At 42.5% G+C, this 26,948-nt stretch overlaps 1 protein-coding gene across 7 annotated transcripts in view; it reads left to right on the top strand.

Annotated features, from left to right (window-relative positions):
- Positions 1-26,948, top strand: part of CCPG1 (cell cycle progression 1) — a 115,252-nt gene that overhangs the window by 31,027 nt on the left and 57,277 nt on the right. For 3 of the 7 annotated variants that reach the window (XR_004536910.1, XM_033919733.1, XM_033919736.1), the window contains exons 4-6: positions 7,795-7,871; positions 21,027-21,237; positions 25,095-25,187. Coding sequence is in view for 6 of the 7 variants with exons in the window: in XM_033919733.1 (XP_033775624.1) it covers positions 7,795-7,871; positions 21,027-21,237; positions 25,095-25,187 (381 nt within the window). In the remaining variant the exon portion in view is untranslated. The remainder of the gene's footprint in view (positions 1-7,794; positions 7,872-21,026; positions 21,238-25,094; positions 25,188-26,948) is intronic. The other 4 variants (XM_033919737.1, XM_033919739.1, XM_033919734.1 and 1 more) reach the window with 3 other exon arrangements.

Genomic DNA, 26,948 nt, shown 5'->3' on the forward strand with positions numbered 1-26,948 from the left:
AGTGTTATTGGTCCTCAGGGCAGTTCTTGTAGTTCTTCAGGAGCTAAAGGACGTTGTTCCACTTACTGCATGGTGCCCAAGACAGGGGCATTGGGTAGGCTGGATCCCATTCTGCTGAATTAGTTTCTCAGGGTTACACATTTCTGCAGAAAAACTGGGAGAATATTTACATTTTCACTATGGACTCCGAATCTGCACTAGGTTTGCTTGCTTCTCTTGGAGCAGCACTTTCAGTTTTGGCACATGCCATTTCGCCTACCCAAGGCTTCACGAACATTTTAGAAGATGTGGGCAGTGGTACCGTTTTGGCGCTACTAGGCAATTCACCTAATTTCTTCTTGACTGACTGCTTGATTCGGACGTCTTCCAGTTGGGCCATTTGACTGACACGAAAAGGGTGGTTTCTTTTCCTCAGTTCTTTGGATGTGAATCTTCTAATTTGCACAGCGCTCTTTTCTCCTGTACTATTTATAGGTATATTGGGGAGATGTTTTTATTCATTTAGGAGAGAAATGTGTTTCTTCCCAGAGACTAGGGCGATGGGTCACAGTCTCAGGTTTGCATTCTTCTTTGGTCACCATGACCAAGAGTATGGGATTCTGTACAGCTTATGAGGAATTCAGAAAACGTCTAAAAACTCAATTGTTCCTAAAGTATCTAGACAACTGACCCACTCATCTTCTTTCTCCTCCATAGTGATTCCTCTGTCCTATTAATCTCTTTCTCCTCAACAACGCATTTCCGGTCCTATTAACTCTCCTCTCCCATCCCTCTTAAATTCAATCAATTTGTACCTTGCTTAATCTATTGTAAACCGCATAGAACTTAAACGGTATTGCGGTATATAAACTGTTATTATTATTATTATTATTATTACTACAGGTTCTAGGATCCATGTTGCTGACTCCACTGGGAACTTTGGCTTGCTTTCCCAATATAACGCTACAGAGTCTCTTTTATTCCGATGGTTCCCGGTATCTCAGGGCTCCAATTATTTGGTAGGCTCCTCAAGCATCGCTCTGTATGATTTGGTGGCTCAGCGAGATTTCTCTTTTCAAAGGCATGTCTCGGTCTTTGCTGGACTAGCTCATGGCCACCAATAATCCCAGGCTGTCGAGTGGGGGGGCTCGGTTCCTTCCATCCTCAACTCCAGGAGTCTGGTCTTAAGAGGCGACTCAGTACTTGTTCATTCTTCTACTCTGGAGCATGGTCAGGCTACCGTTTCTGGAGCTTCAGACCATTCTTCCGGAATGACGCTGAAGGTCTTTTCAGTCAGTATTATGATGGGGGTATTTCTCTACAGCCTGGGCAGTAGGTGATGTGCTCAGTTGGCAGGTAAAGTTGTGGTTCTACTTCAATGGGTGGACTCTCATCTTCCTCTTCTGTTGGCAGATCATTTTATGGGTCAGGAAAAGAGTTTGGATAGACTTTCTCTCTGTGAAATCTGTGCATGGCCCATTTATTGTATGTTACAGTGTACAGTGCTGTGTACGCTCTAGAAAGTGTAAATGTTAGTACTAGTGAAATCTTCTATATCCTGGAAGTTGAGAATTTTGGCTCATGCGTTCCAGCTCTTTTTATGGAAGTGAGATCTCCTGGAACTAGACCTCATGGCCTCGTCTCAAAATTCTAAGCTTCCTAGCTTCTTCGGCGGGCACAGAGAGTGGGAGTCAGAGGGGGTAGCAGCGTGGCTTCTTTCTCGCCTCTGGTTTTTCTTTTTTCAGTGTTTTCCCCTGGCTGATGATGGCTTGGATTTGTCATCTCAAGCTCGCGTTCAGGGCACAGTATTTATAGAATCTCTGGATTGGCTGCCCCTTCCTTGCTATGCGGATCTGATGAGTCTTTCGACAGCCGAACTGTTGAGTTTCCTGGTATCTCTGGATTTGCTCACCTAGGATCCGATCAACATGGATATTCGTACTACTTTGGTATTGCGACCTAGCATTTGAAAAGTCATGGCTGACGTGTAAGGGTTATACAAAGCAGGTTGTTTCTTCTCTTATCAAGGCGATACAGTCGTCTTCACCTGTGGCTTCTGCTTCCTTTTGGAGGATTTTCCTTTCTTGGGTACTTCTCAACATTAGAGGGGGGAAGGGTGGGAGTTAAGTATTTATCACTGTTACCATTGATGATTATTAAATAATATAGATATTGTTAATTTGTTTGGACATTTTATCACACTTATTGTAAGTTTGAAAATGAATAAAGAATTAAAACAAAAAACATTTGCACCCTTCCAGAGTTCTTTTTTGGCACAAGTGTATATTGCCAAGGGCTTATCGTTCAATTCCCTTCTGCTTCAAGTGCCATTCTTAGCTTGTTACAAGGGCTAGGTATATTGCTCTTCGATTACTTCTCAGCTTCATGTAGTTCAGTTCCTAAACGGAGTACGGTATATTCGTACACCTCTTAGAAAGCCCTGTCCGGAGTACAGTCTTAAGGTACTTCTTTGCAGTTTACCGAAGGCTTTATTTCATCCTTGCCTTTTGAGACTCTAAAGGGCTGTGCCATTGAACACGGGGTTTCTTGTGGCCATGGCTTCAGCTCGGCGGTTTTCTGAGTTGCAGGCCTTGTTTGGCGGGGATTTCTATTTCTGATTTTCAAGTTTTTTTCAAGTTTATTAGGATTTTATATACCGCCTATCAAGGTTATCTAAACGTTTTTTGCAATCAGGTACTCAAGCATTTTCCCTATCTGTCCCGGTGGGCTCACAATCTATCTAACATACCTGGGGCAATGGAGGATTAAGTGACTTGCCCAGGGTCACAAGGAGCAGCGTGGGGTTTGAACCCACAACCCCAGGGTGCTGAGGCTGTAGAGCCAACCACTGCGCCAATCTGGGGTGTCAGTTCGGACGGTTCCACAATTTCTTTCTAAGGAGGTGTCATCCTTTCTTTTATGACACGCTCACTTTTCCTTCCTTCCTGGGAGGAGAAATGGGGAGACGTGCTTTTGCTCACTGCATTTTTTGAAAGTGAGTAGCGTTCTCCGCAAGCTAGGTTTCTAACGACTTTTAGTTGTTTAGATCACCTTTTTGTATTCTTCACGGGATGCCTCCAATGTATGGCGGCGTCCAAAGCCTCCATCGCTCGATGGGTCCATGGGGACATTCTTTACGCTTGCTTGATGGCAGGGAAGCGGTTGGCGAAGGAACTTCATGACCATTCCGCCAGAACAATGGCTATTTCTTGGACTCGGTCCAGAGGTTTTTTTCCTTGGAGGAGTTTTGTCTCGTGGCTACTTGTTCTTCTGAGAGTGCTTTCTCTCACCATTACTGGTTGGATGTGGGGGCGCATGCGGTAGATGCATTTAGTGCTTCAGTTGTTGCGGAGGCGGCATTTGCTTCCCACCCAGATTGAGGATTGCTTTGCTATATCCCATTGGTCTCGGGATTCATCTGCTGCTGCTAAGGAAGGAAAAATTATGTTCTTACCTGTTAATTTTCTTTCATTTAGACGCAGCAGATGAATCCAGAGCTCCACCCTTTCTGGATATTGTCTGTCGGTTTTTTCTTTTCCAACTTTCGAAGTTTGTTGTTATTGATGGTTGTATTGTAATGTAATGTAATGTAATTTATTTCTTATATACCGCTAAATTCCGTTAGGATTCTGTATTATTGCCTTTTGAGATTTGTTATGGGAAAGTTTTTTAAATGCTATGCCTATTGATGGTTACGGATGCTTGGGCAAGGAGCTATACTGGAGATACAGGAGGAGTGCCAGCCAATAGAACCACCTGTTAATCAGTTTCTCTATCTTCGCCTGCTGATAGATGTGTGCTATCCCATTGGTCTCTGGATTCATCTGCTGCGTCTAAAGGAAAGAAAATTAACAGGTAAGAACATAATTTTACCTTCCTTCCCACCTCCCCTTTCTTGTCTGGGTGATTTTCTCCCCCCCCCCCCCCACCACACACACACAGCATTACAGCACTGTCTCCTCTGCTCACCGGGTACTGCTACTGCTTTGGAGGAGGGAGGGGGGTTGTCAGGACTTGCTGTCACTGCTGTTTCAGTGGCTGGAGGGAGGGAGATTTGTGGCTGGATTACTATCTCTCCAACATACCGATAACAACGACTGATTACAAAACATTCCGAAAGGAAATTAAAACCTTGCTATTCAGAAAATTTATCAAGACAAAGTGATACCTCACCTTTAACTATTCCCAATTTTGTAAATGTCCCAGCTAAGACTTAATCACGTAATTAGTACCCTATCCTGTAATTCTCCTGGAAATGTCCAGTTCTCCTCTTTTGCAATCTGCCTAGAACTGCAAGGTATTGGCAGAATAGAAGTCACTAATATAATGTAATTTAATTTGTAGCTGCCACTGATGCTTCGAGGGCTGGAGGAAGAGAGGGAGTGAGATTTGTGGCTGCTGCTGCTTCAAAGGAGGGAGTGAGATTTGTGGCTGCTGCTGATGCTCCGGTGGCTGGAGGGGGGGGGGGGGGGGTTGGGTCAGGAGCGCATGACTTTGGAGGTTGCTGAGTCAGGAGTGCGAGACTTTATTTTTTTGGTGCTGGTTAGTTGAATACCGGTTAACTGGGATTCTACTGTACCCATAATCCCTCTAAAGGGTGAAATGCTTAGGATGAAAGAGTTTGCTGGGCAGACTTGTACGATATATCCCATATACAGCAGTCCAGTTTAGGATGGGCCAAGGGAGGACTTTGATGGCAACTTCAGTAATTAGAACATGAGGACAGTGCCGGGCAGACTTTTATGGCTTGTGTCCCGCAAATGACAAGATGGATTCAGATAAGCTGGAGTGGGCTTTGATGGCAACTCCAGCAGTTGGAACCTAAGGATGGTGCCAGGCAGACTTCTCTGGCCTGTATCCCAGATATGCCAAAGAAAGACAATTATGAGTATATCGCATTCATTGTTGGTTTAATCATGAATTGATAATGAGCTTGACTGTTGGGCAGATTGGACTTGTAATTCATACATCAATACTTATCAATATTGATGGATTAGTCTTTAATCCTGTCTTGTGAATTACATTTAATTGTAGTACAATGCTCTATCATGATTAATTTGGTAAAATTATGCCAGGAGTCTCATCTTATTATTCTTTTAGAAAATCAGTAAAGACACAGCTATTTGACAAACTCGTAACTTAAGCTCCCTAATGTTTTTATATAATGTATTTCCTATGAATTGTAGAAACAAATATATTTTCTATGACTTGTACATATTCGCTGAATGTTCAGCTTTTACTTTGTTGTGAACCGCTAAGACCGTTTGTGGTCCGGCGGTATATAAGAATAAAGTTATTATTATTATTATTTTTTGACAACAGGTCTTTTTTCTACAGTCATTTAGTATGCTAGTATTAATTCTCCAGTTCAAGGGAAATTATGGTTAATGAGACATTACAACTGGAGGACCTTTTCTGGTCCCAGTAACTTCAGTTTTACCTAGTTTCTTAGAATATTAACTTGTGGCAGAATGGCCTTTGGTACAAATATAGTTTTTAGGAGAAATAAGCAGCAAATTGTACTACACAGCAGTGAGAACGCCCAGTATACACCCCTTCTTTTTTTAAAAGGTATGTTTGTCGGTGCAAGGCACCTATAGCCAATGCTGTGTCTGTTTGAATCCAGATATGAGGTGTCCTATCTCTGTCTCAAGTAGAGAATGATATCTGGACAAATTTCTTCCTGTTCATGCAGGATCTATCTCAATCCCTGCCCCATCCCTGCAAGCTCTGTCTTCATCTGCATAAGTCTTGAACACTTTAATAACTGTTTGAGTCTTGTGCAGATGACAGAGCTTGCAGGGACAAGGATGGAGGACGGATGGATGGATGGATCCCATGGGGACGTGGACATATTTGTCCACGTGTCATTCTCTTATTTGGCTGAAATCTGGTAGCATGGCCTCTTACTGAGTTTCCAGCTCTCCTATCAAATTCCATGACAGTTTGTCCATGAAGCCAAGCAGAGAAGAGGGAGTTAATGGTGCAATGAAAAACACAACACAGAGAGCATGTGGGCCTCAGGAATTGGTAAGAAGAGTCATCTTTATTGGAAGACCTGACATGGGCCGTATTTCGGCAAATACCTTCTTCAGTGGTCTGCCTGCAGAGCTCCACCAAATGCGCAAAAATAACTCTAATCTGCACACGGTGCAGAATAAGTGCATGCTGGTGCTGTGTTTTTATGATTTGGTGGAACTCTTTAGGCAGACCCCTGAAGCAGGTAGTTGCTGAAATACAGCCCATGTTGTGTTTTGTAATAAAGAATGCTCTCCACTCAGATTCCTGAGGCCCCTATGTTTTTGTGTTGAGTCTGACAGATAACAGTGGAGGTTCGAGAATCGTGGAAGTATGAAAACACACTGCACACGCTGAATATGGATTTCTACGATTTATTTCCAGAGTGACTTTGAATTTCCATTTTCTTAAAAATTGTGACCGTGAGTTACAAAGGCTCCTGAAGCAGGGCGTATTGGCCGAAACACGTGCATGTCGAGCCACCGCAAAAGACTATGATTTGTTGAATAAAATTGCACATCTTCAATTTCGAACCTCCACTGTTGTCTGTTGGTTCTGATTGTATGTGTGTAGGTTTATCTCCTGGTTTTTGCCTTGACTTTGTGTTGAGTCTATCCATGAAAAGCACCCGCTGTGGGTTTTCACAATTACTTTTATTTCACAAGTGCCTTTTCTCTCAGGTTACTGAATTCAGTTTTCTGGAACTGTCCAGAATTTGTATTTTAGAAATAAGCTGGGTATTTCACCTTTCTCCTTCACCCCTCCCCCCTCCCAAAAGCTTTTCCTACCTATAGTCAGTGTTGAGTATGATTTCAAATCAAGCAAATTGAAACAACTTGAAATCATTTTGTATGGTTTTTTTTTTAAATTATAAAATGTATTGAGTTAGTCCAGTAAAAAAGATATTACCTTATTTCCTTTTTTTGTTTTTATTTCTATATATTACTTTTTATTGTTTGAAATCACTCTTTTATCCTAATTTTTATTTTAGATCTTGAAATCACATTCAAGTGATTTTGAATCTTTTTCAGTTATTAAATCAAAAATCATTGTTGATGGATTTTGATTTAATCTTAAGATTTCATGGATGTATTATTGTGAAGGTCAGTAACACTGGCGAGGTCTAAACTTGAGCCTAAGCCACCAAAGTCCATAAACACTATTTATATATTAATTCTTGCTATATATGAACTTGTAATTCATACATCTACACTTACCAATATTGATGGATTAATGTGTAATGCTGTCTCGTGAGTTACATTTAATAGTAGTATCATGCTCTTATCAATTTTTGATTGGAAATCATTTGACTGATTTCGATTTGAAATCACACCTGGCTTACTGATTTTGATTTCAGTTTCATTTTGTACTTAGTGATTTTGATTTTGACTTGAAATTTTCATCAAATGATCCTCTGGAATTGGAGCTTGATTTTCTAGGAGACTGATCAAGCAGTGCCAAATTATGAGAGGTTTCACAATAAGGGGCCTACATACCCAGGCAGGCGTAACTCTTCCCTGAATTTGTCGTACCTCAGTTTAACTTATGGCTGTTACTGCAGAGACTAAATGTGATTTTTTTTGTTGTTGTTGTTGTTGCTTCTTTGTCAGGGATAGAAATTTGGCTCTGTTTAATTATTGCCAACATTATAGAATGAATTTGTAATCACAGGGGTGACAGAAATAGCATGTAAAATTTGTATTTTGAGAAATTCATTTGCAGTGATGGTCTAAAAACATAAGGCTTAGGGTCAGGAAATGTTTTAATTTACCTTGATCAGGATGTTTTATGTTGCAGCAGACTGTGAGGATATCACTCTGACAGCCATGGCAAGTCCTCTTTCACTCTTGGATCAAACAATGCCAGCTACTGAGGTAATTATGCTTTGTTTACGATTCTTCTGTAGGAACACGGACCTGGGAGGTTTACATACGACTGCCAGGAAACAGACGGATATCACACACTGTTTATCACACACTGTTTTACTCTTGGTTCATCAAGGTTCAAACATACTGTTTATGACATGCCTTTAAAATGGTGCATTTAATAACCTGAAAATATATTACACCAGGGTAAAGAGCCAAAAAAGACAAAGGGAGCACTCCCATGTAGGGACTGGACCAAATCAAACAGAAGTAGGAGTCAGACATGGAGTTGTGTTTCTGCCTGCCTCAGGAGTCAGAACAAATAAATAACATATAAAGCAAACGATAAATTGTACATGCTTTAAAATGAACAATGGAAAGTACACACATGCAATAAATAAATTTGTGCCTTACATATGTAGTAATCCAATTCTACTTAAATAGAAGTTCTGGATAACTTAACTATTGTAAACCAAGTTGAGCTTTCTTTGAATGAAGACTCGGTATATAAAGTCAAGCATTAGATTAGATAACCTTCTACACAGATAACCTATATGATATAAAAACGTTTATAATAAAGAATAAAATTTAATATAATCAACAGCTCCAATGTTCAGAAAAACACAACTGTTTGAAAAAGTATATGCATAACTCTAAATATCAGTACATGCCAAACTTATTGACCAAAATAGTACAAACAAGTGCTTTAAATGAAACCCGAACAGTGCCACCATAAGCTACCAAACATATCATCTACTTTAAAGAGAGCCATCTGACGTGTTATTCCAGAAGTATACATAAAGATGAGGCAAGTTTATATTAACTTGAAAGTCTTTTGGGTACCTGATCTAGTAAAAACTGAAATGCTAATGCACTACATCACCCACACAGTGAATGGCCTTTGTAGTTTATAGAGACAAGACTAGGTTTCAATGAAAGTAAGGCAGATGGCATTAATTTCTCTTAGTCTAAATCTTTGTTTTATTTCTTTAAAAAACTATAAGCATTGTCCACATAGGTATTAAACGGACCCAACGAGGGCTGTGCTTCAGTAAAACACCTTCCTCAGGGGTCCGATGTTATACAATGACATTGCTAACAAATGTGGAGAAACATAAGCGCTGCAGCACAAGTTGTTTCTCCACATTGGGAAGAATAATCCAAATCATAGTTACTTGATGCTAGATTCTACTTTAGGAGGCGGCACCCAAGAAAAAGATCTGGGTGTCATTGTGGACAATATGATGAAATCTGCCTAGTGTATGGGCAGCCAAAAAAAGCACAGGATGCTAGGAATTATTAGGAAAGGGATGGTAGATTAAAGTGCATAATGATACATTTTTTTAATGTACCTTATCTACGTTAGCTGCTTTATATTTACCTTGTTACAAAGTAGCCCTGAAGAAATTAGTAGGGGTTTTTTTTTGTTGTTTTTTTTTTTTTTTTTTTTTTTTGGGGGGGGGGGGGTTTACCTTTTTGGATTTCTTTTTTAAGTAACTTAATGGTACCAAGATTCTGTAATAGAATACTAGCATAAGTCTGCATTATCATATGTATATTTATCCCAGGACAAACAGGCAGCATATTCTCACTGATGTGTGACATCACCGACAAAGCCCCGGTACAGACCAGTTTAAAAGTGCATCGCCACTTTAAGTCTTTTAGAAAGTTTGCGATAGCCCTCACCGCGCATGTGCAAGTGCCTTCCTGCCCAACATAAACGCGCAGTCCCTCAGTTTCTTAGTTTTCGCAGAGCTAAAAAGATGCGTTTTCAACGTCCATTGAAATTTTTTTCACTTCCTTCCTTGACTGTTTTAGTCATTTTTTCTTTTTTTTTTTTTGCCTTGTGTAAAAAAAATAATAAATTTTCCTCCTCCCCCCCCCCCCCCCTGTCTCGCTGGTGAGGCCTATTCAGCCACCTTGGCCTCCGATTTTGATCTTGCCGGGGATGTCTTTACTTCGATGCCCCGCCCGCAGATGGGTTTTAAAAAGTGTGGACATTGTGCTCGCCCCATTTCCGTGACTGACCTGCATCACTAGTGTCTTCAGTGTTTGGGGCCTGAGCACCGTCCGGAGACCTGTTCCTGCTGTTCTTCTCTTCAAAAAAGAACTTTGAAGAACCACCTCATTCAACAGCGACTTCTCTTTGGCGTCGGGATGGAAGGGGACTCGACATCGCTTCTGGCATCGGCAGCGCCGTCTAAGTTGACACCGTCAGAAACAACTTCAGTGTCGCAGCCTTCTGTGGCTAAGCCAGCTAAGAAGCCTTCCCCCACCTCGTCTGGACCTCAGGTCAAAGTTGCAGTGAGCCAAGTCCTACCATCCTCGATGAAGCCCAAAAAGCGCTCTGCTCCGATATCGGTGAGTACCTCGTCATTGGCCTCCTCATTGCTGGAGCATAGAGCCGCACCAAAGGTACCTACAAAAAAGCCAGCGGTACCGGTGCTTATCCTCAAGCAAAAAATTGACAATTTGCTTAGGGAGGAATTGGGTGAGCATTTCCAAATACTGGTGCCGACCCAACTTGTGCCCATGTCAACACCGATTCACCCGATGCCAGTCTGGTCTGAGCCCTCGACACCTGTTGCAGCTGAAGTGCATACTCCATCGGTGTGCAGGCTTTCCACAAGGGAATCAGCCCCTTTGATTCGCCGGTACCAGTCATTCTTGACGCAGACATCACCAGACATCCGGTGCGGTCCTGGAAGGCATTGCAAAAGCTGAAGCACATTGAGCCTTTGACACCGAGCTCTCGACACCATCCGCATTCTGTTCAAGATTCAGACTTGTGGGGAGACTCTGAACAGGATCCTCTTCTTTCAGAGGATGAGGGTTCTTCTGATGACAACTCACTTCAAAATTCATCTCAAGAGGCTCCTGTGTTTTCTGAAAAGTCATCTTTTTCCAAGTTTCTTCATCAAATGTCAGAAACTTTGTCCATTACACTAGAAGCTGATTCCAAACATTCTAAACTGGACCGCTCAAGGAACTGCTTAAGCTTCCCCTTTATGACATTTTACGAGAAACATTTTATAAAAATCTGGAAACGCCACTTACCATTCCTGTGGCTCCTCGCAAGTTGGATTCTCTGTACAGAATGGTTCCTATTCCTGAGTTTGACTAACCACAACTTCCACATGAGTCTCTCTTGATGGAGTCTTTTTTAAAGAAGTCTTCAAGGGCTAGTGTTTACACATCTGTGCCCTCTGGTAGGGAGGGCAAAGCCATGGATCGGTTTGGCAAACGCCTTTATCAAAATGCCATGTTGGTCAACCGCTCTGGCAACTATAATTTTCATTTTTCATTTTACCTCAAGTACATGATTAAGCAGATTGCTCTTTTCCAGAAATACATTCCAGAGAGTAAACTTCCTGCTTTTCAACATCACATTTCTGATCTGTTTCAACTGAGAAAATATATGGTATGTTCTACTTACGACACATTTGAATTTACCTCCCATGCTGCAGCCATGTCCGTAGCCATGAGACGTTTGGCCTGGCTTCTTATGTCTGAACTGGATATGAACCATCAAGACAGACTTGCCAATGCTCCGTGTCTTAGAGATGAGCTTTTTGGTGCCTCCATGGACACGGCTACACAGAAGTTGTCTGCTCATGAGACCAGATGGGACACTCTGGTCAAGCCTAAAAAGAAACCTCCACCTTCTCGTCCTTTAAGACTGGTTTCTTACCAGTGACAGTTTGCTGCAAAATCTGCATCTCCTGCTCAGTCTCAACCCAGAAGGCAGAAGCAGCAACCCCATCAACAACAGAAACCACAGGCTGCTCCCCAAAAGCCTATACAGCCTTTTTGACATGTTTCTTCATGGCATCGCCACTGTCAGCATCTTACAATCTTTGCCTCAGCCCATCGGAGGCCATATCCAATTTTTCATCGCTCGCTGGGAGCTCACAACATCAGACCTCTGGGTCTTAACCATCATTCGTCAAGGTTACACACTCCATTTTCACACTCTGCCTCCATATCATCTTACAAGAGAGTCTACTTTGGACCCTGCATAGACAGACCTCTTTTCTCCAGGAAGTTCAGTCCCTTCTCCTGCTGAATGCCATCGAGGAAGTTCTCTCTCTCAACAGAATCAGGGATTCTACTCCTGTTACTTCTTAGTTACAAAGAAGGCGGGAGGACTGTGACCCATTCTGGATCTCAGAGCTCTCAACAAATTTATCCTTTCCTCAATCAGAACGATTGGCTATGCTCACTGGATCTCAAGGAAGCCTACACACATATTCCAATTCATCCGGCTTCCAGGAAATACCTCCACTTTCAGATACACCAACATCACTACCAATACAAAGTCTTACCCTTTGGCCTAGCATCTTCTCCCAGAGTCTTCATGAAGGTGCCTGATTGTAGTGGCTGCATCTCTTTGATCACACGGTCTCCAAGTCTTTCCTTACCTGGACGACTGGTTGATCAAGGCTGTTTCATCTCAGGAAGTGGTCCACGCAACATCTCAGACCATTTCTTTTTTTCAGGTTCTAGAATTTGAAGTCAACTTCCCCAAATCATAAGTACATAAGTACATAAGTAGTCGCCTCCGCCGGGGCAGACCAGAGGTCCATCCAGCCCAGCGGTCCGCTCACGCGGCGGCCCATCAGGCATATTGCCTGGTCAGCGGTCCCTGACTAATTTTATTGCCTACCTCTACACTTATCTCTAAACCTTCCACTGCTCTTATCTGTAACCCTCAATCCCTTTGTCTTCCAGGAACCTATCCAGGTCATCCTTGAAACCCTGTACTGTGCTATTTCTTATCACGGCCTCCGGAAGGGTGTTCCATGTGTCCACCACCCTCTGTGTGAAAAAGTACTTCCTTGCGTTTGTTTTAAACCTGTCCCCCTTCAATTTCATCGAGTGACCCCTCATTCCAACTCAGTTCATTGGAGCTATCCTAGACATCACTCTCATGAGAGCGTTTCTCCCTCAGGATCGTCTTCAAACTCTCATCCGCCTTTGTCAGCAACTGCTTCCTCTTCAGTCCATCTCTACAAGACACATGATGGTTCTTCTGGGCCATGTGGCTTCCACTGTGCATGTGACACCATTGGCACAACTACACCTTTGCACTCCTCAATGGGCCCTTGCGTCTCAGTGTTCTCAAGTGACGGATCATCTCTCACAGCATATATATGTAACATCATCTCTTCTGCAGTTGCTTCAATGGTGGATGACCTCCTCCAATCTATCCAGAGGTCTCCTTATTCACTTACCCCCTCATCACATCATCACAAGGTAATCACAACAGATGCATCTCCTTATGCTTGGGGGGCACATATGGACGATCTTCAGACTCAGGGTCTTTGGACCGCCAGGGAGTGGAAATTTCACATCAATTTCCTGGAGCTCAGAGCAATGTATTATGCCCTCAAGGCCTTCCATCGTCTTCTCTGTCCCCAAGTCCTCCTCCTTTGCATGGACAATCAAATAGCAATGTACTACATAAACAAGTAAGGGGGCACGGGCTTACTCCTGTTATGTCAGGAAACCCAAAAAATTTGGACTTGGGCGACGGCTCACAACCTTTGCCTAAAGGCTGTCTATATTCAAGGGGTGAAGAATTCCCTAGCAGACAACCTCAGCAGAATTCTTCAGCCTCACGAATGGACTCTCAATTCTGCAGCTCTCCAGTCCATCTTTGCTCAGTGGGGAACTCCACAAGTGGACTTGTTTGTGGCTCCCCACAATCACCAGTTGCCCCAGTTTTGCTCCAGGCTTTACTCTCCTCTCCATCTGAAAGCCGATGCTTTTCTCCTTGATTGGATGGGCCTGTTTCTATATGCATTCCCTCCAATTCCTCTCATGTTGAGGACTCTGTTCAAACTCAAATGAGAGGCGGCCACCATGATTCTTATTCCTCCTTGGTGGCCCTGGCAACATTGGTTCTCCCTTCTACTTCAGCTCTGCTCCAGAGAACCAATACCTCTTCCAGTTTTTCCTACTCTACTTACTCATCAAGAATCACTTCTACATCCCAAACTGCAATCATTACACCTGACAGCTTGATTTCTCTCGGGCTGAATTCTTCTGATTTACATCTCTCTCAGCCTGTTTGACATATTATCAATGCCTCCAGGAAACCAGCCACTCAGCAATGTTATCATCAAAAGTGAACTAGGTTTTCTTCCTGGTGTCTTCTTCATCATCTTGATTCCACTTTCTTGTCAGTGGAATTGGTGTTAGATTATATACTCAATCTATCTGACTCTGGTCTCAAGTCTATATCTATCAGAGTCCATCTCGGTGCTATTACAGCTTTTCACATGCTAGTCGAGGGAAAACCTCTTACTGCTCATCCTTTGGTCTCCAGATTCATGAAAGGACTTTTCAATGTTAAACCACCTCTCAAGCCTCCGCCTGTTGTCTAGGACCCTAATGTGGTTCTTTTCAGTTTGATGAAGCCACCATTTGAACCAATAGCCACAGCCCATCTCAAGTTTCTCACCTGGAAAATTGTCTTCCTTGTTGCTCTCACCTCTGCTAGGAGGATCAATGAGTTACAAGCATTGGTGGCAGATCCACTTTTCAGTTTTTCACCATGATAAAGTGGTTCTACGCACGCATTCAAAGTTTCTACCCAAAAGTTGTCACAGAGTTTCATCTCAATCAGTCGATTGTTCTACCAGTGTTTTTTCCTAATCCTCATTCTCATGCAAAAGAAACTGCTTTGCATACTTTGGACTGTAAACATGTTTTGGCCTATTATATCGACTGGACAAAGCCTCATCGGACTTCTCCCCAACTCTTCGTCTCATTTGATCCAAACAAGTTGGAGCATCCTGTTTCCAAGAGAACGATTTCCAACTGGCTGGCAGCCTCTATCTCATTCTGTTATGCTCAGACTGGACTGGCACTAGAGAGTTGTGTCACAGCCCACAAAATTAGAGCTAGGGCAGCTTCTGTTGCTTTCCTCATAGCTACTCCCATTGAAGAAATCTGTAAAGCTGCCACCTGGTCCTTAGTTCATACATTCACTTCTCAATATTGTCTGGAGTCCTTCTCCAGATGGGATGGGCACATCGGCCAATCTGTATCACAAAATTTATTTTCCTAAAGACCAACTCTCCCACCATCCTATTCTTGTTAGCTTGGAGGTCACCCATCAGCGAGAATATACTGCCTGCATGTCCTGGAATAAGGCACAGTTACTTACCGTAACAGGTGTTATCCAGGGACTGCAGGCAGATATTCTCACAACCCACCCACCTCCCCGGGTTGGCTTCTTAGCTGGCTTATCTTAACTGAGGGACCACGCACCTACATCGGGCAGGAAGGCACTCGCGCATGCATGGTGTGAGCTATCGCAAACTTTCTAAAAGACTTAAAGTGGCTAATCACTTTTAAAGTGGTCCGTACCATGGCTCCATTGGTGACGTCGCCCATCAATGAGAATATCTGCCTGCTGTCCCTCGATAACACCTGCTATGGTAAGTAACTGTGCTTCAGGTGTGCTCACTTCTGCTTTATCATGGGTGCATCTGAATGACACACCTAACTTAAAGTAGTCCATATGCTGTGAGTGTAAGTGGGAGATATGCTCATGTCTTACTCATGCTCTGCCTCCTTGTATGCTCCCCCTCACATTTACACATTAGAGCAGTTACAGGTTCACATAGAATACCAAGTGCAAGTCTTGACTTACACATGTAATTATGCATGATACATGTATATATGCTCAGATTCTATAACAGGCGTGCATGAATGGTGCCTACCTTTGGATGCCCTGTTAGAAAATGTGAGGGATGTATTTTTCTAGTCGGTGTTGCTGTGGCATGATCTGGAAGGAACGCGAGCAGATTCACAAAGTACACATATTCATTATTAAATATGCTAATCTATCAGGTCTTTGCACACTGTTCTCGAGCAGGCATAATGTCCTTGCTTTCAATCTAGGTGCAATTGCTGCACAGTTTTTGCTAGTATTTTATAAAGTCACATAGGCGTTTGTGTCTTTTTATAAAATAATACCAAAATAGGTACCATCCTGTTCACTTAACCTGGGAAACCTTGCTGTAAAATTACACCCTCTGAGGATAATTCGATAAGGCACGAATATTTAGCAGTGAAACATGCACATAAGAGACCAGGATACCACATATTTTACTTTTTTAATATAAATCTTTATTCATTTTTTAAAACTTACATCAAGTGTACAATTAATAAAACATTTAAGATTAAATATATCACTTGAATTTTCTTAATATATTAAGATACATAAGTTTATTCCCTTCCCACCCACCCATTCCATTCATATTTAAACAAAAATATATAAATATAAATACTCTTATTATATATGTTAAAACCTTCCATATAATTTAGACAACCCACCCTCCCCCTCTCCCCCCATTTGCAAATATACTTCCAATAGAAAACGGCATCTATTCATTACAGTAAGCTGCCAATGGCCCCCAGATCTTTATAAATTTATTATAATTACCTTTTTGCTTTCCATTTTATAAATGTGACATAATGAATTCCACCAAAAGGTATAATTTAATCTACTATAATTTTTCCAATTACTTGTTATATGTTGAATGGCGACTCCTGTCATTACTTGATGAAATCTGGCTCCTTGTTCTCATCGACATACCAAAGAGAATTGTATCGTATTAATGCTACATGATTTTCTAACATACAATTAATTTGGGACCAAATTGATTTCCAGAAGGCCATAATAAAGGGACAATAGAATAATAAGTGATCTAGAGTCCCTACTTCAAGTTTACAATGCCAGCACCTATTAGATTTAGAGCTGTCTAACTTTTGTAATCGAACTGGGGTCCAAAATGCTCTATGTAACAAAAAGAACCAAGTTTGTCTCATAGATGCTGACACTGTACACTTCATCCTCCAAGACCAAATTTGTGGCCATTGAGACGCAGAAATTTGATGCTTAATTTCAATGCTCCAAATGTCTCTAAGACCAGTCCTTGGTTTTTTATTCATATAATCAGATATCAATTTATACCACTGTGCGGCTTGGTGACCCAAGAAATCCGCCTGAAAGCACAAGAATTCCAGACTATACTGATTATTAAGATTTTTCCATTCAGGGAACCCCTCCTGAATAGCCTGCAACCATTTAAAACTTTGTGATTTATTAAGACCAAATTTATGTTGTAACTGTGAAAAATCAAGCAGTTTACCATTTGAAATAACATTTAAAGTTCGTATACCTGCAATAATCCATTGCTTCCAAATGATTTTAAATCCGCCAATTTGAATCTTGGAGTTTACCCAAGTTTAAAACATTTTTAATCCAAGGCAGCTCACAAATTTCCATACATAAGTTTCCATACATAAGTTTAGAACAAATGCCAGGAGGTTCTTCTTCACACAGAGGGTTGTGGACACATGGAACGCGCTCCCGGAGGAAGTGGTCAGGCAGAGTACGCTACAGAGATTCAAAGAGGGATTGGATGGATTCCTGAAGGATAGGGGGATTGAGGGATACAGATAAGGGTAGATAAGAGTATGGAAAGAGTATAGATGAAAACAAGGGGGCTATAGGGCTAAATCAAGATAACATGACAGGTCATGGACCTGATGGGCCGCTGCGGGTGCGGACTGCTGGGCACGATGGACCTCTGGTCTGACCCAGCGGAGGCAAATTCTTATGTTCTTATAATAAAATACAAATTTAAAAGGAGACATATATCAGGTAGAGGAAAGTACAGAGGCATGATATTATATCATCACATCTTCAACAGGACTTAAGCAATTGTCAAGTAACATCACTCTTCAATATGATACATAGCTTTCCAGTAATAGCTCAAAAAAGAGTTATATTTTCAATCAAAGAAAGCTTGAACAAACAGATGGGTTTTAAGCAACTTTCTAAAGTTCCTACATGTGTGTGTATGTATATGTGCCTAAATACCAATATTCTGGCCAGGTTCTATAAAATAGTCCCTAAATTGGATGTAGACATAGGTGGGGAAAGGCGGCGGTGCATACATAAAGAATGACACGGGGACAAATTTTCCTCGTCCCCATGGGATCTACCATTCCCCATCCTCGAGAATTCTGTCCTTGTCCCTTCTCCATTCTTGCAAGCTCCATCCTCATCTGCACAAGTGTTCGAGGCTTGTGTAGTTAAGCCAGCGCTTCAGGAATTGGATAGGGACAGAACTTGCGGGGATGGGACAGGGATATTGAGATCCCGCTAGGACGGGGCAATCTGTCCCTGTGTCATTCTCTAGTTAACACACACAAATTTTTGGATATTATAATTCATACTCGTTTTATTTTTAAACAATATAGGTAGGAGCATTTATACCAGCTCTGTGGCTTGCATAAGTGGTTGTATGAATTCATATGTGCAGATTTTACTTGTTAACACTAGTATTCTACATGGAAGATACACACCTGCTTTATAGAGTTGCCCTCAAAATATCTTAAGATTGATATCGGGGAAAATACATTGTTTCTGCTATATTTTACTATATAGAATGGCATTGTTTTCCAATGTTTGATCTGTTCAGCCTGGCAGCTGACTTAACCCTTTCAGGACCATAAGGATCGTAGGCCAATTTTTGTGGTTTTGACAACATTTTTATGGTAAAAAGGGCTTGCAGATGCCAAAAAATTGATTTTTTTTGTGAAATATCATTATTTTTATTTAAAAAAATCACACTTCTGGCTTTAGGACAGTGTGGCAAGTGAATCTTCTCATCAATCTAGCAACGACGCTAATGAATGAATGTCGGAACCAGTTTGTTTACATAAAGGCAGTATCATATGGAATCCATACATATCAAATTTAGAACTGTAGACTATCCCAATCAAAATTTATAGGATTTTAAAGTTATGGGACAAATATGTCCCTTGGTCCTGAAAGGGTTAATGTGGATTCCATCCCACAGTTTTTCTTCTGCTTTGGAAGGTGTCACCGATATTGCTTTTTTTTTTTTTTTTTCTTTTTATAACTCTTTAAGTTAACAGGTCATGCCCAGAAGAAAGAACAAATAAGAGCATGTAGTAAAAATGTCCCTTCTTAAATAAGTACAAACCAAAGAAAATTTAAATGAATATCTTCTAAAATAATATTACCCTGTTCCCCCGATGGTAAGACACTGTCTTATTTTTTTTGGAAGGCCAAAATATGCTCTAGGGCTTATTTTCGGGGGGATGCCTTATTTACATTTTTTTCTAAAAAGGGGGGGCTGTCTTATTTGATGGCTGAAGAATCGGTCGGCTGAAAAATCGTACCGTGTATGGCCAGCTTTATCCATCATACCATATATTGTACCATTTAATGTCCCCACTGTTCTCCATCAGGGAAATACAGTAAAGAGATTATTCTGTAGTGCAGCATCAGAGGGGACTTGACAATGTGAAACCATTGTTTATATACCGTATGCAATTTAAACAGGCTTTATATACAGTAAGTGGTATTGCTCATAGCAAAAGAAACCTGTCTGCGTGTCTCACTTTTGGATGTTCTGGCCGTGAACAAACTCCTGCAGTCTCCGTTACGGAGGGATGAGGGAAGCTGCCTGTGTTTCCTTGCGCGGAGTCACGTGCGCGCGCTGCAGTCCTGTCACTTCCTCCTCTTCACTTCATGACGAGGCGCGGCACGCAGTCATGGAGGCAAATACGGTAGACGGAGGGACCACACGGAGTCACCCATCGTACCACCCGATTCGGGTAAGCGCAGGTAACGGTGGGTGGCTTATTTGCGGGGGGGGTGCCTTATTTTACATTTTTTTCTAAAAAGGGGGGGCTGTCTTATTTGATGGCCCTGCCTTATCATCGGGGAAACAGGGTAGTTAAATTCAATAGTTGTGTGCTCAGTGACGTGAACATGCAAATATGCCAGTAAAGGGCTAAAAGATGTTCAATTCCTTACATCATTGCACTAGCCCTCCCTGCCTCTATTGTGGAACCGTAACTCAAAATAATATATGATAAAAAGTTACTTAGCTCAATAGTTCTTGTGGACTCTTATGATTTCCAAGCAGGGGGGCACAAATGCATGAGGTGCAATGGCGTTCTTAATCAGCTGGCATCCAAGTCTGTGTGCTCCCAAATCTCTAGTAACCACAAACAGGTGCACAAAATAAAGAATAAAAAATAAAGTCCTTAATTCACTTAGTCCATACATTAGAAATAAATCCACACTCTTGCTTCCTCGACGCAGATCGTGTTTCAAGAAACTCTTTTTCAAGAGGAAGATAACGGGGTTGGAGAGCAGAGACGACACACTACCAAGCTCAGCGGTGTATCAACCGCCGAACCAACACACACGTGTTTGAAAAAGAGTTTCTTGAAACACGATCTGTGTTGAGGAAGCAAGAGTGTGGATTTATTTCTAATGTATGGACTATGTGAATTAAGGATTTGGAACAACATATTTTATTTTTGATTTTGGACTATTTATTTTGTGCATCTGTTTGTGGTTACTGGAGATTTTGGAGCACACAGACTTTGATGCCAGCTGATTAAGAACGCCATTGCACCTCATGAATTTGTGCCCCCCTGCTTGGAAATATTGAGCTAAGTAACTTTTTATTATATATATATATATTTTTTTTTTTTTTTTGAGTTACGATTCCACAACGGCGGCAGGGAAGGCTAGTGCAATGATGTAAGGAGGTGAACATCTTTAAGCCCTTTACTGGCATATTTGCATGTTCACGTCACTGAGCACACAACTATTGAATTTATTTTAGAAGATATTCATTTAAATTTTCTTTGGTTTGTATTGATTTTTCTTGAGAATGTATTTGTTTGATGCTTTTTCGCTCGTTGGTATTTTCTTTTTGTATTAACCCTCTCAAATAAGGCCCTAATTAACAATCTATCTGTGTATATCCACTCTGAGGTATCAAGAGCCCATTATCTAGCACACTGCTCCTGAAATTTCCAGTATTCTTCCCCCCCCTCCCCAATACACACACACACACTTGATCATGAGCATCACTCTTTGTGAAAACCGATAAAACCGATAAACCAGAGAGGGCGAGATCTTCCAAAAAGTAGCAACCATAAACCATGCAGCATAGATGAGGTGTCTAGCCAGCCTTTTGTCCTCCCATAGTCCAACAAGTAATATAACGGAGCAAGAGTGAAGGACTGTTCCACTATTGCTTTTAATGTATAGATTCTGGAGAACCAACTTAATCCCTTCATCTTTTTTAGGTGGAGGATGATAAAGATAAATTATCTGAAGTTGGCTGTATTGGGAGTATCAATGATGACTCGGATATTGTTACCTTGGAGCCACCTAAAGTGGAAGAAATGGAGAGCCAGGAAGAAGTTGGGCCTGTGAACGAAGATGTTGAGTGCAGTGAGGACTTTAACATGGGCACCTCCTCCAGCAGCCAGTACACCTTCAGTCATCCAGATACTGGTGAGAAGGCAGGAAGCTACCAAGTGACTTAATTTTAGGGTAAAGAGCTAGGGGAGGGGAGGGTGGAAGAGACTTTGGCCCAGGCCTGGCTTTGTTTTGATACTATAGCACTATTTTCTGGTAGTCTGTAAATGATTTAAAATAGTAAAAAAAAAAGACTGCAGACACTCCAGTACACCTAAGATATCCAAAGGCAAGGAAAGTTCAAAAATCATCTTTTTAGAACTGGGGGAATTTGGCTATAAAGCATTTTACCATGCCTTTTAGAAGCAGTTTTTGCAGTTTTGTTGATTTCCCGTCATAGACGTGTTGGTCTTCATCTCCTCCTCCTTATTTAAATAAGAGTTCCGGTGTGAATTTCTCCAGTACTGTCTTTTAGTACGGTAAAGGTTGAGATAGGTCAAAGTCCAAGGCCTGAATTTATAAAAAAAAATATTTATTATGCACATGTTAACTACTTTTTCTGTTTGAAATTTTAAAAGGGAATACAGTTCCTGGGTGCTGATGCAGAATGCTTCTGAAAAAAAAAAATATTTTAGAAAATTCAGCCCGGGGGCTTGTAGCTGCTTTGTAAGATGATTTAGAAGAGCTTTCATTCCTCCTCCTCCTCTATAGACTGTAAAGTGACAGCATGCCAAGTGTGTTGGGTTTTCTTGAGGTGAGGATGTGTGTTTTTGAAAGGATACAGCTCAGTTGGTCTCACTGGAATCATGAAACTAGTAAGAATATAATCTGACCAGTATCCTGAATACAGGAACTTGTTTGTGTACAATTTAGTCTATTTATCCTATGGCTGATTTGAATTATTGTGCCATTTGATTAATTTTTTAATGTAAATTGGGTTTTTCCTTTTATTCTTATTTCCCATAGTGCAGAGGACTGGAATCATTGCCTTAATTTGAAAAGTAATGAGCTTGGTGTACGAGCCAAGGTACATATAAAGCAAGTCAACCCTCACGAATTACACTTCTCCCTCCATATTCACAGTTTCAGCAATCATGGTTCCGATTATTCACGGTTTTTAGCTTGCTGGCTCCTCCCCTCAAAATTACATCAGCTTGCATAGAGAAATCGCCGATGCCAAGCGTTTACGGAGAAAAATCGCCGATTCCCAGCACTTTCTTCACCATGTTTTGCCTCTCCTTCAGGAACAGACTAGGTTTCCCACCATGTTATTTGCGGTGTCACCATATTCACGAAGGTTTTTAATAGAAAACAGTGAATAGCATATGAAAAAGTAATTTGCGGTTATTCTGTATTTGCGGCTCTGTTAATCCCCTATCATAGCGGAGGGAGAAGTATACACACAAAATGCTGGCTGTAGGTAAAATCATGTATTCTTCCTCTTCCCTTCCCTTCTGCTTTTTCCATTATCTCCTCAGGAATGGTGCTGACTGCTGTAGTTCACTGAGCATTGAACTGTGGCAGGGCTGGTGCGCCTGTTAGGTGAAGTAGGCCCAACATACCAAGATTCTGGGGGCAGCATAAAGCTAGTGGATATATGTATTTTAAATTTCCTCCCTTCCCTGGTGGATTAGTCCCCAGAGCTGGCAGGAAGGAGGGCAATGACTTGCACAGATTCTTCTGCACCGAGGGTCAGTCTTCTAATATCAGCTATGAGATTCCATTCCCTTGTAGCTCATAATGAGACGCTGGCCCTGCATGGCAGGAGAAACTGACATGCTGTAAACTTGCTTCCCCCTGTTGTGCACAGGGGCTGAGGTGCTGAGGAAGCACTGGAGTGGGGCCTCCAGAAGAAGGAGAGAATTTAAAGCACCTACATGGCTGACTTTATCTCGCCAGAATCTTGAAGCGCTGTCAGACATTAGGTTTTGGCAGGATTTTTACCTAAGGCACTCAAAATTCTTCTGCTGACCCCTGGACTGTGAGCTGTTGTGTACTTGGTCCTATAGTGGCCCCACCCACTTTGAAAGCTACTTGGTCTTTAAACTAGAAATCCTTAGGGTGGGGGTGTTTCGGGGAATGTGACATGTTGGTTCTCATTAAAATTTTTCAGCCAGTGCTTCATCTACCACATGCGACTACTGATGTGCCAGGTAGTCATAGGGTGGAGAGTTGTGTGTGTGTGTGTGTGGGGGGGGGGGGTGTGGTCTCACATTTTTGAGGATTGAGAAAAGTGTGAGAGGATGAATGGTGATAGGTCTGAGACCGCTCTTCGGTATTTTATCATGATTTAAATTTCCTTGCACAGCAATGTGACCCTGTTCAGGCCTCCTGTTTCCTCTTTCTCCTCCTACTTTATTAACTAGTCTCTTCTTCAGCTCCAAATAACACAAAACCCGTTCGACCTGCCCAGCACATGCCTTGGCAGTTGGTATACAGGCAGTCCCCAAGTTAAGAACGAGTTCCATTTTTAAAACCGTTCTTAAGTTGAATTTGTATGTAACTCAGATCATTGTATTCTTCCCACCATCTTCACCTCCTTGAGGCCCCTCTTGCATCCCTTTCCATCCATCCCATTGTTCTCTCTCCACCACCATAGCCAACATTTCTCCTTCTCATTTTTCTCTTCCCCATGCATCTCTCACTCCTCTCCCACCACCATGTCCAATAATTCTCCTCTTTCTTCATTTCCCCGTGTGCACCATCTCTCTTTCCCTCTCACTCAGACACCCAATTCTCCCTTTCTATTCCCTCTCCCACCTCAGCATCTCTTTCCCTCTCTCCCTCCATTCTCCGGCCCAAGTCCATGTTCCCCTCCCATTCTGTGTCCCAGTTCATGCCCCTCCCTCCTTCCTTCCATTCTTTATCCGAAGTTTGTGCTCCCTTCCTCCCTCCTGCGTCCCAATGCATCTCCCCCTCTCTCCCTCAATTCTATGTCCCAAGTTCATGTCTCTCTCCCTTGGGTGTTCACCTTCTTGCCGGCTCCCTCCTCCTTCAAGCCACAGTTGCTTCTTTTCACAAAGCTGCGGGCGTCCAGGTCAGCCGTGGTTGTAAAGAGAAGCAGCTGGGAGGAGGGAGCCGGTCAGAAGGTAAATACCTGCGGGACAAAGCATGAACTTAGTACACAAAATGGAGGGAGGGAGGGAGGCAGCGATAGGGACGTATTGGGACATGGGAGGGAAAGGGGCACGTTAGGACTCGGGAGGTAGAACGAGGAGCCCTGTTTATAAGTATGAGTCCGATGCAAGTCGGGGACAGCCTATATATGAAAATGGGGCATTGAGCTTGACTGAGAGATGAATTTGCTTACTAAGTTTGTACCCAGTACATGGGGACAACAGAATTATCAAAGCATTGTGCCAATGCAGTGCTCATGTCAACTTCTGACATAAGGGGTTAAAGGTATTGGTGGCACTCCCTCTTTGAGTCATATTTTCCCTGGAATACATTTATTATTCCATTCAAACCCCAGGAGGCAGCATGCAACCTACTGCTTGCTATTTTCTAAAATATATTTTTTTCTCTTTATTTTTTTCACATAATATCACTTGTGCATGTTATAAAACTGAAATGCCTTAGATTTTCTTGAACCCAAACATTACAGACAGATGGTGCCATTTCCCAGATGGACTTTATCATCTAAACAGAACCTACTGGGTCCATGGTTTTTTTTTTTGTTTGTTTTTTTTAAATCAGAGTAAGATGTGCTATAAGGTATTGTCAAAGGAGTGATCTGAGGTGGGCTGACCCAGATTGTAAGTGCTGGTCCTGTTATTGGGAAAGTCTTTGGTTCAATCCCCAAGCCAGGTTCTTCGCTTTCTAGATTACTGAGGATACCACAGTAGTCCAAGTATTTAGAAAATAAAAAAGTCCACAGAGCACTGTAGTCCTTATTGAAACGTTGTACTTTGTCTGTTTTTTAATTTCATGTCTTCTCATCTCTTGTTACAAAGAAGGTTGGTTGAAGTTATGGAAGATTCCAGAGCGTGTAAGGGAATGGGGTGATCAGCTGAGAGAGCATGTGACTGGCAGCTTCACTTTCCAAGGTGGTGTGACTGTAGTTGATTGACGGTGCTTGTGCCTGGCAAAGCTTGTATAGAATGAATACCAAACAGATCTGCTCTCCTTGTGATGTCAGTTTCAACAGATGTTCAACTGGCCTTTCCCAGAGGACGTGGCTAGATTGATAGCCAGCTTTGCAGCTACTGGCTAAATCTACATTGGACTTCCCAGTATCATTTGGAAAGCAGACTCATCCAGCCCCCCCGTGTTGTAATGCTTGAGCAACTAACAGTCTGAGGAAAGCAACCTCCTCTCTTTCTTACTACTCTGAGCTGAGGCTGTGCATCACACTGGCACTTGTATTTGATAGATTTGCTTCTGAAAAAGAAAAGGCTGTGGTTTTGTTTCTTTATCTTGGCATATGGCATGCAGTTTGTCTTTATTTGACCAATGTGAAATAAGTTCTCAAGATGTTAAACTGTAGTGTAAAGTAACAGTTTAGATATGGTTGACTATTATGCCTTTCTAGCTCCATGTGGGGTAGGGGTAGGCATGTGTAAGCTGCTCCAGTCCTAGTTTTACTCCTGTTGCCTGCATGGAGATGAAGTGTGATTTCTTGGTGTGCTGTAAATAAAGCAGTACTTTATCTGCAATCATGGGAAGGGTTAAAGCCAGACCTGGCTCATCTTGTCCACCATGGACATGGAGTTACCTTCAAATTTGAATCTGAAATTAAGCTTCGGGTGAATCGATTCAAATCGATTTTTTTTTTTTTTTTAAATCGGCCTGGCCGATTTGGTAACTGACCCTCCGCCCCGTGCCTTCCTAGAGCAGGAGCGACAGTGCTGCCTCTTGCTGGCCTATCGCTCTTGCTTTAGGGGGCGAGGGGGGAGGGTCAGTTGGGAAGAGCTGCAGAAATTCTGGTTCTGCCTTGTTCTGTTCTTTGGCGCTCTTTCCTGCATCGTCTGGCTTCCCCCCGGGCCTCTCACTCTTACCGCAGCCTGCAGAGAGGATCGCCGGTGCTCTAAGCGATCCTTGTAGGCTGCCACAGTCCTCAGAAGCACTTTCCCTCTGACACAATCTTGCCCCTGATGTCAGAGGAGGGGGTGGCGTGGGACCGCGTCAGAGGGAATGTGCTTTTGAGGACTGTGGCAGCCTACAAGGATCGCAGGCTGCGATAACAGTGGGAGGCCTGGGGGAAGCTGGAGGACCTGCAAAGAAGAGGGGCGGGCCAGGCCTTGGTGGGGAGGCAGGCTTTTGGGGGAGGGGTCCCTGGTCTAGAAGTACACAGAGGGAGGGAAAGGAGAAGGGGTACTGCTGGACAGGGGGAGCAGGGAAGGTAAGGGGGAAGGGGTACTGCTGGATAGGGGGAGCAGGGAAGGGAGAAGGCGTACTGCTGGACAGGAGAGAGGTAAAAGGAAGGGAGAAGAGGTGCTGCTGGACCTGGCAGAAAGGGAGGGAAAGGAAAGGTGCTACACATTGGAGGGGAGGGTGAGATGGTGCATGGGGAGAGAGCATGTTGGGTTGGGGGGTGTAAGAGGCAAGGACAGAGAGAGACAGCGTATAGGAGACAGAAAGTATTGGACTCATAGAGAGGGCAAGATGGATGAGGAAGGAAAAATGCTGGATGAAAGGGTAGTTGAGAAAAAGAGAGATGGTGGATCTGGGGATGGGTGGGGTCCATCGATGCAGCTGCGTGGATGGAGATGAAAAAAGGGAAGATGCCAGACCTCCAGGGGAGGGAAGGGGAGGACAGAGATGGAAGCTGGATGGTTAGCACGGAGAAAGAAGAAAGGAGACTCTGG

This window comes from Geotrypetes seraphini, chromosome 14 (genome assembly GCF_902459505.1).
Source record: "Geotrypetes seraphini chromosome 14, aGeoSer1.1, whole genome shotgun sequence".
Classification (NCBI taxonomy): domain Eukaryota; kingdom Metazoa; phylum Chordata; class Amphibia; order Gymnophiona; family Dermophiidae; genus Geotrypetes; species Geotrypetes seraphini.